Source organism: Pezoporus wallicus, unplaced genomic scaffold (genome assembly GCF_028554395.1).
Source record: "Pezoporus wallicus isolate ANWC-B61680 ecotype Strahan unplaced genomic scaffold, APGP_CSIRO_Pwel_v1 contig_593, whole genome shotgun sequence".
In the NCBI taxonomy this organism is placed as follows: Eukaryota; Metazoa; Chordata; class Aves; order Psittaciformes; family Psittacidae; genus Pezoporus; species Pezoporus wallicus.
The window spans coordinates 2,553,731-2,566,760 of NW_026642342.1; the positions used below are offsets into that span (position 1 = coordinate 2,553,731).

General features: G+C 39.5%; 1 protein-coding gene across 1 annotated transcript in view; it reads right to left on the reverse strand.

Annotated features, from left to right (window-relative positions):
* Positions 1–13,030, reverse strand: part of COL24A1 (collagen type XXIV alpha 1 chain) — a 152,024-nt gene that overhangs the window by 54,470 nt on the left and 84,524 nt on the right. The window contains exons 23-26 of the mRNA XM_057428954.1: positions 12,838–12,891; positions 11,745–11,789; positions 5,580–5,633; positions 4,608–4,652 (exon numbers count right to left, since the gene is read on the reverse strand). Of these exons, the coding sequence (XP_057284937.1) occupies positions 4,608–4,652; positions 5,580–5,633; positions 11,745–11,789; positions 12,838–12,891 (198 nt within the window). The remainder of the gene's footprint in view (positions 1–4,607; positions 4,653–5,579; positions 5,634–11,744; positions 11,790–12,837; positions 12,892–13,030) is intronic.

Here is a 13,030-nt window from a genome sequence, read left to right on the forward strand (position 1 = left end):
TAAAAAAAAACATGTTTTCCTCAATTGACTTCTCTTTTGACCTATGGCTTACAGTTCTCGTTTGCATATCCCCAAAGCCCAGACTTCAAAGAACGCTTTCTAGTGAGTATCCAGCAAACATCAGTTAAAGCCCCTTTAGTTTTTTCTTTAAGCAAAAGTTATCGTAGTTTCCATTCTCCATTAATTAAGCATCCCTGGTGCCTAATCCAGCTGATTTTTACCTCTGAAGGACATTTTCTGGGTCTTTGAAGATAATTTTTCCAGGATTTGTGCTCATGAGCTCTGTTTATTTCATTTCGTCCTTTTGACACCAGCTGTACATGCTGCAGATGATAATTCTACACTCGTACTCTGTGTTATCATATGTATAAATGTCAGTGATTTCTAATTCATAAGTGTATGGGCCAAGGTCTGAATTTCTGTAATGGAGCTGACAAAGAGAAATTGGAATTAACTTGCACTTGGTTATCCAGCATGACCCAGTGTGGGTAAACACTAGCACTACCAAACAATATCACAGTCTTGACAAGTAATTATTTAATGTTCAGATCAGTTCAATTTTGTGCCATAAAATTTGAACAATAAATCATTTTCTTAAATCATCCCTCACAATTGAACACAGGTCATTTTTATGAGATGCCTGAAGCTGGTTTCAGATATTTGCTATCCACCACTGGATAACATCTGATCTAAGCATACAAAATCCAACTACACACATCAACAAAGCGAGATTTTCCTCCTCCAAATATAAGGACAATTTTATAAGTAGCTGAGGTGGTTGTTTCCTTTGGCATGACTCCCAAAGGATTTTGTCTCATCAGCACTGTAAATTTGCTCTGTCTGATGTCCCCTACTATTCACTATCTTAACCCATTGTGCTACAATTGGACCTGATGGTCCTGCAGTTAACGGAGTACCTTGCAGCAAAGGACAGCTGCTGAGTCTTACTGCAGCTTTTGGCTCTGCTTAACCAAGCAGCACTACCCAGACCCACCCACCTTCTTCTTTAAGGTCTCTGCTGCAGACAGAGAAACAGTTTTTGTTGCAGGACTTGATTAAGTAATAGTGTCTGAAGTTTGATCTTGGGCACTTTCCTGATCTAGTATTAAGATGGATGTCATTTTAAGCTTATGAGCACAGTGAGCATTTTATAAAGTTACTCTACTCAGTTTCCACACTGGACAAGCATCCAGAAACACTCTGGCAGAAATGTGCTCTGAGTCAGCAGTTTCATGTGAACTAAGAAATGTTTGACAATACAGCTTCTAGCCCATTGTCAAATCTGTATTTCAGTACATATCCCATCAACTACACTGAATAACCAAGCACTATGGCTCAATCTCCTGCTGCTGAAATTTCCCTGCTTGTGCACAGTTGCCATCTGTATTTTTCTAAGCACATACTGAGCAGTACTTGACCTGAAAAGCTGCTACAGAAAAGCAATAACTATTCTGGTACCTCATGCAGCAGTGACAGATATATTAGTCAAAGACAGAAGATAGATGATAGCAAGAAAAGTAAGAATATAAAAAATGAATTTTCTTTTGGAGAACTGCAGTACTGAAATGGATTCCTCATTGCTAAAAAAAAAACAACCCACAAACAACAGATAAGCCAGAAGGGAGCGGGTTGTGTGCAGAAGGAAGAAGCCATACACAGAATTCTATTAGACACTAGACTTCCTATCAACATTTCAGTAATTTGTTTTTCTCTTTACCTTTACTATTGAATACAGCAATTGCACATTGTTTAGTACTATTTGTGTGTGTGTGTGGCATGTTAGATTCCAGGGATGTTCTGGAGTCATCATGTATGCCACCAGAGCCAACACTGAATAGCAGGGGATGGATTTACCTGTGAATGAAGAAATGTGTATTCTCTCTGCACAACAAAGAAAAGAAAAATTACTTGTCATGAACAGAAGCTGGTGAGAATCTGGAAGTAAAAACTGCATCCAAAGTGTACATGTGATTTTGTGTCAGGACTCACATCTGGAAAACCACTTTCTGCATATGAGAAAAGCAATCCTCTTCCTGCTAGTACTTCTCAACTAACTTAGGAAAAGCTTAACTGTTACAGATTACAGTGGTGAATAAAGTGAAGGGAAAGAATTTTGAAAGGTCTTCTGTGAGTTCTGCTGAGTGCGTTTGAAAGGCTGTCTCTTGTTCTTGATGGTTTACCATTGGCCTTAACCAGAAAATGATAGATACTATCCCCCTAAAGACCAGTGGGTGTTAGTTCGCTGCTGCCAGACAACACAAAGGTAATACAATAGTATCAAGGGCCTATGAAACTCATTTGATTAAAATATGTTCATAGAGCAGAAGACATTTTACAATTCACAAGTAAAAATCAATATCAATAGCTCAGAAATAACTTCAGCTCTCAGGTATCTCATGTCATCCTCTATCCCACACAAATTCTCCAAACTGCAAGTGTGGGAAGTGGTAATTAATGGGCCATAATTATCTTTCATTATAACACTAACAGGGCTGCAACACCCCCTCTTTTGGCACAAAGACTGTTTTTGGTATTTTATTCCTGCAGTCTGTCCCTGATTCAGTTAGGTAGGTAGTATGATTATTTTATTAATCATCACTGCAACATATAATCATTGATTATATATTTGAGCTAGTGAATTGAATTAGAATGGAGCTCATTTAGCAGTGAATCATATTATGTTCATATAAAATACCTGAGTTGTGGAAAATGTGTTCACTGAATTCGAGTTCACTGAGGAACTAAAAAAGCCCATGACAAATCCAGAAATTTAAGGTTAAATAACCAGCTTCTGTGACTGCTTATGCATTACTATTAATGAAGTGACTTACAACTTAGCTTAGTCTTTTGTTGAGGATTTTGGTGCATGTGGCACTGTGCAACAGAGTAAATGCTATAAATTTTCCCTAACACAATACAGGCTGAAAAACAATCCACATGTAATAAGAGCTTCAACAGGAGATTATATTACTTTGTCCCAATACAGAGTAATTTCTACATTTTTCCATAAAAGCAACATAGTGTTACAATGTCCCATCTGTTCTGCTCTACAGCTACATCTTCATTCTCCAGTACTCACCCAGGTTTGCCCTAATTATTCAGCAATATAAAGAATCCCAGATTTTCCAAATGGTATCATAAGGAAACTATTATCTTACAGCTCTGATTACAACCTAACAAAATGAAAGTTTTGCTATGCATAAACTGCTGAACAAAGCTAAGCATCAAGCTGCTGCTAGCTATACTCGCTAGATTTAGAGATACGCTGGCTGACCATATGGTGTTACACAGCACTATTGGTTCCTGTCTAAGCAGACACTTTTAACTGACTGAGAGTCCAGGTTCTCAGTACCCTTCCCTGGAGCACAGCCTTCAGAAATGCACAGAGGAGCTGGTCTTGACTTACAAGCAGTTCAGACAGTTTTAGCAGTAACCAACCATTTAATATGCTGCCTGGAGTATATCTGCCTGGTGTTTATCAACAATGCAAAAAAGCTGAACTGTGTTTATGTTAGTACAGAACTGAGCCCAAAACAGTGTGTGATATCTCTCCTTGGCATACATTAACTTAAGAAACAAGACCAATTTCATCATCTTCTATGCAACATCTGGGTAACTCAAGCATGGGTCAATAAGCACACACCTGCTCATAATTCCCAGACACAAGGTAAAAAACCAAAAGGGCAGGAAATGAAATTAAGCAGAGACAACTGCAAAACAGTATGTTTAAGTGATAATTATCAACTACAAAAGTGCCTACAGCGGAAGAAGTGGGAAAGACAACTTTAAAAAAGGACTGGAGACTGTGGATAAAAAACTGAATAACAACACGCTGTTACAAAAATGTGCATGTGCATCCGTTTTCCCTTTCTCTCAGCAGTCAGAGCAGTTTGGGCAGTAAGCTGGGGTCACAGATGTTTAGGTGAATTAGAAACAGTCTACAGGAGAGCAAGAATGTGACTTACCTAGAAAACATGAAAGGCTAACTGAATTGGGACAGTCCCAATTGGAGACACAGAATAACAAACATCATTTGTAAAATGCTTTTTGCAGAAGGAAGTCTGATTATACAATTAGAAGAACGTTTTAAAAATAAGGATGGAGAAGCCCTGGGCTGCCTATAGGTCATGGAGCCTTTGTTCTTGGAGCTTTTTAGTAACTGATTATCCAAATATTTGTCAGGAGTGATACAAAAGGAACTGATCCTGCCTAGGCAGTAGAAGATGGAGGTCACCTTCAGTGGTGTGATTTTATGAACAGGAGACAGAACAAGTCTGCAAAATACATCTCAGGCTAAATGCAGCCTCTCGAACAATTTAACTGGAAAAGGATCACTCACTCACTTACCTGAACGTGCTTTGGAAGATCCCTACAGCTACCTATAATGTTCATGCAACCTATTAGGAAAAAGGCAGAATTGACTCTGGAAAATCATGGGGATTTTCTTTAAATAGTACAATTCTGAAAGACCACAAAAGGTATAGCCAACATCCTACAGCTTCAAAGGAAAGCAAACTTCATCAGAAGGTCACTGCAACAAATAAACTCATTCACTCTCAAATAAACAAAGAATTAAAAATAAAACCAGAAAGGGAATTCAAGCTTACTGCTTCACCAGTTTTCCCAAGTTTTCCTTGATCTCCTTGTTCTCCCTGTTAAATGTAGAAAACAGATGATGTAGATCATCAAAAATGTAATTTCTTTCATATGTGTATACTGAAGTCCTCTATTTTCCTAAGAGCCTCTTTTATTTTCTAGATTATATCTGCCAGTTAAAATTTTAAAACCCAAAATTAAAGCAACCTGCAAAAATTTAATTTTATCAGTGGTTAATTTTGATTTTGTAAAAAGATTTAGGACTTGCCCACAAAAATGAAAACTATGTATTAAGGGCTCACTTAATACCTTAAGTCAGCAAACACTGCAAATAAATGATTTTGTTTTTATTTTACTCTTCCTTTCAGAAAATTTCATTCATTATTTTACAGCTACTTCAAAAGCAAATGTTTTTTAAACGTAAAAAAAAGTAAAAAGTAGATGGACAAGGGGCAATAGCTTAAAACTTAAACAGGGGAAGTTTAGATTTGATATAAGGAGGAAGTTCTTTACTGTGAGGGTGGTGAGGCAACCACCCAGAATGGGTTGCCCAGGGAAGCTGTGAATGCTCCATCCCTGGTGGTCTTCAAGGCCAGGTTGGACAGAGACTTGGCTGACATGATTTAGTGTGACGTGTCTCTGCCCGTGGCAGGGGGGTTGGAACGAGATGATCTTGAGATCCTTTCCAACCCTAACTATTCTATGATTCTATGAAATGTCATCTGTGCACACAATTGGTAACTTTAACTTTACTAAGAAATAGTAGGAAAATTGACATTTTGAATTTTAACAAACCTTCCCTCCTCCCAAAACCCTGGAACTGGCACTAAGTATTCAATTAGTTAATTACCAGTATGATATGTTACACAGAAGCATGTGTACTCACATCCTTTCACTGCCATGCCATTGTACGCAGCAGTGTATAATTTTACACAGTTTATACTTCAAACACATTTTATTTCCGACATAAAAACATCACTTACCTTCAAACCTTCTGGTCCAGGATCACCTACATAACCTTTCTGTCCTGGCTTTCCCTAAAATAATGATTAGAATAAAATAGTGTAAATACTTAAAAGATAATTTCATCCCAATTTCTATATTTATCAAAATACATGCACTCCTAAATTTACAGTTTAGCCATATTTAATACCAATGCTTGAAGCAAGTATTTTTACAAATCTGCACCTGAAAACACACTCTTGATTATTACAGCAAGTACTTGCACAGTAATCAGAATGTGTCGAAGGAGGTGATTCTGCCCCTCTACTCTGCTCTTGTGAGACCTCACCTGGAGTATCGCGTGCAGTTCTGGTGTCCTCAACATAAAAAGGACATGGAACTGTTGGAATAAGTCCAGAGGAGGCCACGAGGATGATCAGGGGACTGGAGCACCTCCCATATGAAGACAGGCTGAGGAAGTTGGGGCTGTTCAGCCTGGAGAAGAGAAGGCTGCGTGGAGACCTCATAGCAGCCTTCCAGTGTCTGAAGGGGGCCTATAGGGATGCTGGGGAGGGACTCTTCATTAGGGACTGTAGTGACAGGACAAGGGGTAACGGGTTAAAACTTAAACAGGGGAAGTTTAGATTGGATATAAGGAGGAAATTCTTTCCTGTTAGGGTGGTGAGGCACTGGAATGGGTTGCCCAGGGGGGTTGTGAATGCTCCATCCCTGGCAGTGTTCAAGACCAGGTTGGATGAAGCCTTGGGTGAGATGTTTTAGTGTGAGGTGTCCCTGCCCATGGCAGGGGGGTTGGAACTGGATGGCCTTAAGGTCCTTTCCAACCCTAACTATTCTATGATTCTATGTCCCTCCTCATTGCAGGGGGTTGGACCAGATGACCTCTGAAGGTCCCTTCCAACCCAGACTATTCTGTGATTCTGTGTCTTAACTCTTACAGCATCTGACACTGAAGAAAAAATAGTCACAATCCAAGAATCAATCATATATCAACTTAACTTCAAAAAACCTATTGAGGAGACAAAGAAAAGGCAAGGTCACATACTCTCCTGACTAATTCCAGCAGAATAAGGACTCACACTAATAGAATTTGATGTCTAGACGTTAGGGATTGTTGTCATAACTGTCCTTCCTCAAACAGACAAAATCAGCTTAAATCTCTCTCCTCTTTATCAAATTGATTAGTTTAAGCATCATCTCTCTCAACTACCATTTTGCTGCTGGTATCTTGTGGCTATGATACTCTGATAATAACATATTGTTACCTGGATGAAATACAGCAACACCAATCAGAGCAGGAGGCCATGAAGTGCTGAGATCTTTGAAGCATTTTATAATATACATCCCTCCATCTGCTGTCACTCACACATATCCACAAAGGCATACAAACCAGAATGCTTCTCCTGAATTTTCAATTAGGTGCTTATAATTTAATTATGTCTCAATTTTGGGAGGTAATTTTCCTTTCAGATATACTTTATTTCCTCTACAACATAAACCTTGGCCTGACCCTTTGGTTATCTAAACAGCATAGCCCTGCTTAGAGAAACTTTCCCCATCTGCTCTGAGGCAAAGACCCTAATTCAAAAGTAACGGTTCAGTGGAGCGGATCTGGCTCTTGAGCAAGTTGCTAATGAGATTGCTGAAGCCTAACAACTGGACAAAGAAAATTAATTCAACATTTTAATGTTTCCATATCAAAAAGATGCGGATTTCTGCTAAAAGGAAATTATCAGCTGTCGTTCCAGCAGACTGAATAATTGCAATTGCAGGACTCTGTAATGAGAGCTTTCCTTTCCACATCAGCTGTCCCGAGACAAGAGCAACTAAATCAACAGATAAACAGGTTTCTTCAAAGAAAATTGGATTTGTCCATTTGGCTCCTTTGTTCTGGCTGCTCTGTGCCTGCCTTTCAGAGCACAATGTCTACGTTAGTTTCGGAGCATCTGATAAATTCTCTGTATGGCTTAAAATTATATTGTCTTAACAGGTTCCATGACTTCTCATATGATTCCCTTTTTATCTCTCTTGTTCTCTCTCTGCCTGCCTGAGTGATTTCATTTTGCCCTACAAGTTCCAACAAATATCACTGCTTTAGAAACACATATTTGCTTTTGCCAGTGGATTAAAGCATAGCACAGTCAGGAATGCAGGCAGAAAAGACTTTGAAAAGAAGCTCTGAGAGACCCATATAAAGCAAGTCATGTCTTTCCACAAGGCTTAGCAAAGTGAGTGACAAAAAAAAACCTCAACAAACAAAAACTACCAAGTGACGGCTTCTGCAGTTCACTACATGCTGTTTAACTACTTCGCTGCAAGGAACCTCAAGGTCTTTCTAGAGAGTAAGACTGTAATGTAAAACTGTTTGAAACTAAAGTAACTGAAATTAATTTAGTGACCACTGTTAACCATCTTGATAATTTCAGTCCTGAACTGGAGTTACAACTTGTAAAGGTTTCTTGGCTGTAGGACCCAAGTTATGTACTAGCTGCAAAGGGCACACAACAGATACAAGTTCATCAGAAAATGGAACAAATGGCTTTAACTAGTAAAGCTACTGGAAACAACTAGATTTGGCTTTAAACAGAACTGCAATACCACTGTAAATTACACATGGAGGAAAAGCCACTGACAGAAGGTTAAACTAGGGATGGCTGCTTTTCTGCTTGCAAACTCCTGAGAAAATGACTCTTCCAGGGCAGGGTAATCCCAAAGGAAATGTCTGCTTCCTAAAATATTAGCTGAAAGTTCTGCCCTTCCTCTTCAGGAAACAGCAACCTCCTGTGCTTCCTTTCACCTCACAATGCACCGATACAGGTGCGTATATTTTAATATAAATATCTCTCACTATCACTCTATTCACAGCCCTCCACAAGCTCCTTGTATGTCTTCAGCCCATAGGAAGACATATACCACCTTCAGGAAACACTGCACTGGGGAAGCAGGGCAGCTTTGACCGAACTTTCTTCCACCTTCAGGAAGAACTGTTCACCTTATGCCTAAACAGGTACCAGCTTTTGTTTTATACATCTCTCAAAATAATCAATCCACGACAATTCCTCTTTATGTTCTAGTTTAACACAATCCCACACCTTTTAAATGCATTTTCTGATCCTGCAATATAGATTTAAAAAAGATAAATAATAAAGTGCACCAATGATTGCACTGACTGAGGTGAGCTACACTGATGGGTAGAGTGTTAATAGCTGGACAGTCTTTGAGAAAGTGAGTTAACTGGGAGGAAACTGAATAAACACAGTCACTCTTTAATGTGGCATCTACTGTATTTTGACAGGAGAAGTAAGCAGATACTGAAAAAAAAAAGTAAACCAGCTTTTTTTTTTAATTTAGAAAGCTTAATATAAGGTAATATATGAATGTGACTTTTGAATAAATGGATGAGAAAGTTGGGAAAGGGATGAATGAAAAATCAAATTGTGTAACCAGATTCAGCTCAAAATCCTCCCCCTAAATTCAAACAGGCTGAGCTCTGTGGAACCCTAGATACATCCCAAGTGGGGAATCATCGTCAGTTTTGGCTCCTGTTATTTTAGACACATGGTAGTTCTTCTCCAAGCTAGGACCTGAGGATCAGACTGCAGGTTCATACTCACCTTTTGTTCCAGTAGAGAATGACCTATTTTGCTGTCAGCATTGGTCAGGTGGGTCCCAGGGGTTTCTGGTCTCATGCATGTTTTTTAAAGCAAATGTTAGAAACAAAGGCAGTGATGGGGAGGGATGGGGGAAAATGAGGTGGAAAAATTTATGGCTGCCTGCTTGGTGCATACCTAAACCTGAACTGGGGGCTGAGTGCTTTGACCTGAAAACTACACAGTAAAAGAGATGAGGAATTCCAGAAGGACCAGAAACCTGCTCCATTACTGTCCAAGAGAAAACTAGAACTGTTTCATGAGAATAGTCGCAGGTTTACAATGCATCACCTACAAAGATGTGTTATCTCTTTAGACAAACCCAAAGGAGGTCAGGATAACAGCGGCTGAAGAGAGGACTAACCTACTAATAATGCCTACAAGTAAGTCCTGTAGGACAGGAAGCAAGGTTGTAGCAAGAAAGTCACAGTTGGCTAGACATTAGGAAAAGTGTCAATAAACTGGGCAAAGCAGGGAAGCAGATCGCCAAGGAGAATGAAGAACCCCACCCCTGGAGGCTACACAAAACAAGTTAGAGACATCAGTCACCTCAAGGCATAGCTTGACAACTGACAGTGCCTTGGGACTATGCATGGCCAGAGACCACTTACTTGTTCAGGTTCCTCTCAGAGACGTCCCCTGCTCCCAGGGTTATTTAATTAGTACAGCGACCACAAAGTTTTGATAGCATTTACTTTCAGATATAGCATTTACTTTTCTGAACTCCTTTCATGGAAAATGGAAAGCCTGTGTAAATCAAATGTATGTGAAACTGCAATCAAGCAATCATAATTTAAAACAAACAGATGTGATCAGCAGCTTACTGGCTTGGTCCTGCTAAACTGTACTGGATTCAACAACTTCATGACTTGGACTCTCTCTTTCCAATGTAATCACACAGTCTATGTTTACAAGTGGGAGTGAAGAAGCAAGGACAAGCAGAGATGGTAGCACAGATCAGAGCAGCAGTGTTGGCCTGGAGCTGTGAAACAGCTGGAGCCAACTATAGAAGCTACAGAATCCAGGAGAGGTCTTAGACAAGGGGGGAAAACAGGCAAGGCTCCCCATCAAGCAAAATTCCCACTTTCCCTTACCTCTCATTTCAGCAAGCTATCAGAATGCGTGGAGACAGCAACCCTGGGACCCACTTTGGATGCACACACTCTTAATAGCTTGTTTGTAAGAGAAACCAAGGAGCCATAAGACATGCTAACAATATGCACATTTCCCACTGAGACATATCAAATCCAAAATAATTTAGGTCGAACTGTCCCAAAATAGATTGCAGATATTTCAGTTTGCTAGGTTACACAGAGATTTTTCCTCTCGGGTCACTTTGACACCAGCTGATGGTGGCCTGTGCATGCCTGGTGACACAGGGAATGTGAAGGTAGGTGTCTCCCTGGGCATGAGTCACCCGCTGCAGCATCTTCTTTTCCAGTTACCACAACACAACATGGGAGATGCTGTTCAACCGTGAAGCCCTGCCCAAGCAGGAGACTCAAAATAGGATGCAGCCAAAATAAGAATTTCCATGAGGCTCTCGGCAGATGCTCAGGAAGATTAAACTGAATATTGAATTGAGTCACAAAGTATTTTGAAATTCTGCTCAATTTTTCTGCATGTTTTCCTTAGCTGAAAAAAAGTAGTCTGTTTTGTTTTTAAAAAAATTAATCCATGTGGCAAATGAACATTTTAATATTATTTCTAACAGAAAGCAAATTCCCGGCTTTGGCTAGCTACTGAACAGGGAAAATGACATAGGAATATATCCACTCCAGAACTGGGAAACAACGGGAAAGACTTTCGCAAGTTCCTGCAAGAAATGGGAATTCATTCAAACCGAAGACCAAGCCAGTGATCACCATACATAAGCAAATCAAGCAAAGGCAGAAGATCATATTGCTTTCAATAAGCTTAGTGACACTCCTATAGTCCCTTGTGCAAGCTAGTATTCATTTTTAACTTTGATTTTTGTTAAAAATAAACTTCAAATACACTAAAACACGCTTAGACACAATTATGCTTTCATAACTAACAAAATCAGCTGTTAGTTTTAAACTTCCAAAACTTGTCAGCACAAACAGCATTATGGCATTTCAGCTTCACTGTTTACAGCAACTGTCTACCAGATCAGCCTGAAAATATGATGCTTTTCTGAAAGCATCAGTCCTTTATAGTCCCCCTTGTGAACTAAGCCTCAAGTTGCTTTTTTCACCAATTTAAATGTTCTGATATATCTGCTGGGTCGGCCCCTACGAAGTACACGGTAGTTTCATCTGTCTCAGAGGAGCACCATAAGCAGTTTGTTATTGACTCTTTAAAAACAATTTTTTAAACCATGGCTGTAATATCCTTTCAAATCCTTTGTATGGGAAGCCATTTCTCCTCCTCCAGCTTTGAGCATATGCTGAGCAAAGACACATATTTATTCAGGAGATGCCATTTTAACACAGTCACTTCTCACAGTAAATTTACCTTCAAAAGCAGTAATTCCACTGAAAAATATTATTTCCTAACAAGATTAATTATACTTACTCTTGGGCCAACTCCTCCAATAGGTCCAGCTGGTCCTACTTCTCCCTAAAAGAAATCTGGACTTGAATAATCTTGATGCCAAGTCTAGCTTTGAAAAAGAAAATCTGCAGGTAACTTTTTGCATTTATTGTGCTATTTGTCTGCTTCATATGTGTTTGCATGAGTCCAAATCTGATAGAAACACTCTAAGAGAGACTAATCTGACTTCAGACAAATTCATGAGCCAGAAAGCCATGTCAGGTGTGTAAGAGAAGAAATAAGACACTGTGCCTACACTGCACAGTGCACAGATAGCAGTTATGCATGATGGGGAACTGCAGTGTTAACTGTTCAGGGTTCAGTCATTACACAGTTATATTAAAGCACGGATTTGTATCAATGCCATGCCAGGGTGTTAGGCTGTGATCGTATGATGGGTCACTAATCCTCTCAATATGGAAGATTTTCTCCAAGTTTTGGAGGAAGTGGTAAGCAACCTTTTCAACTGCAAACAATAAGAAACAGAGGAATTAAGAATTTGAATCTGCAGCTTCCTGGCTTCTAACTAAACAGATCGCTTTGCCACTGTTAGCTTTTACTCAGTATCTGTCATGAAAGCCCATAATTAAGCTGCTTACAAGTCTAGCCCCAGAATCAGTGATTATTTCTAATGTTAATTACGTTTAGACTAAGAGACATGAGTTTTTAAATTTATGATGATGGATTGAGAATGCTCAATAAGTCTGTAAGAGGAGGATCCACCTTCAGCAACAGAGTTCTGTTTACTTATCTATGATACTGTAATCAAAATGATATATAGTTCCTATCTCCATACACCACCACCACCTCCCCCATCTCCCCAGATTAACTAAAATAACCACATCTGACTCTGGACACACATTATCCGAGATTCCACTAACATTACGAAAATAAATGACAGAATGGAAGCCCTGTAAGGCTGCTAAAATCTCTTTGCAACACCTGCCAAAATGCAGAAGAAACTTCAAATTTTGCATGACAACACCACCAACACCTAACCACTGTTGTCTAACCCTTTACCCCTCACAACCTTCTTTTAAACATAATCTCTCTATCAGGTAATTTTCCATCTTACCTCAAGTCCTTTGGGGCCTTGTGGCCCTGGAGGCCCTTGGTCACCCAGAAGCCCCTAAACATCCAAACAAACACAGTGAGAACGTGTATCAACTAACTAGTTTCCTTCTTCTTACAAATCCGGACAGAAATGTAAAACTCAGGAAGCAGAACTCACTTCTTACCATTGCTCTTAGGATTTCTCTGAGGAAGCC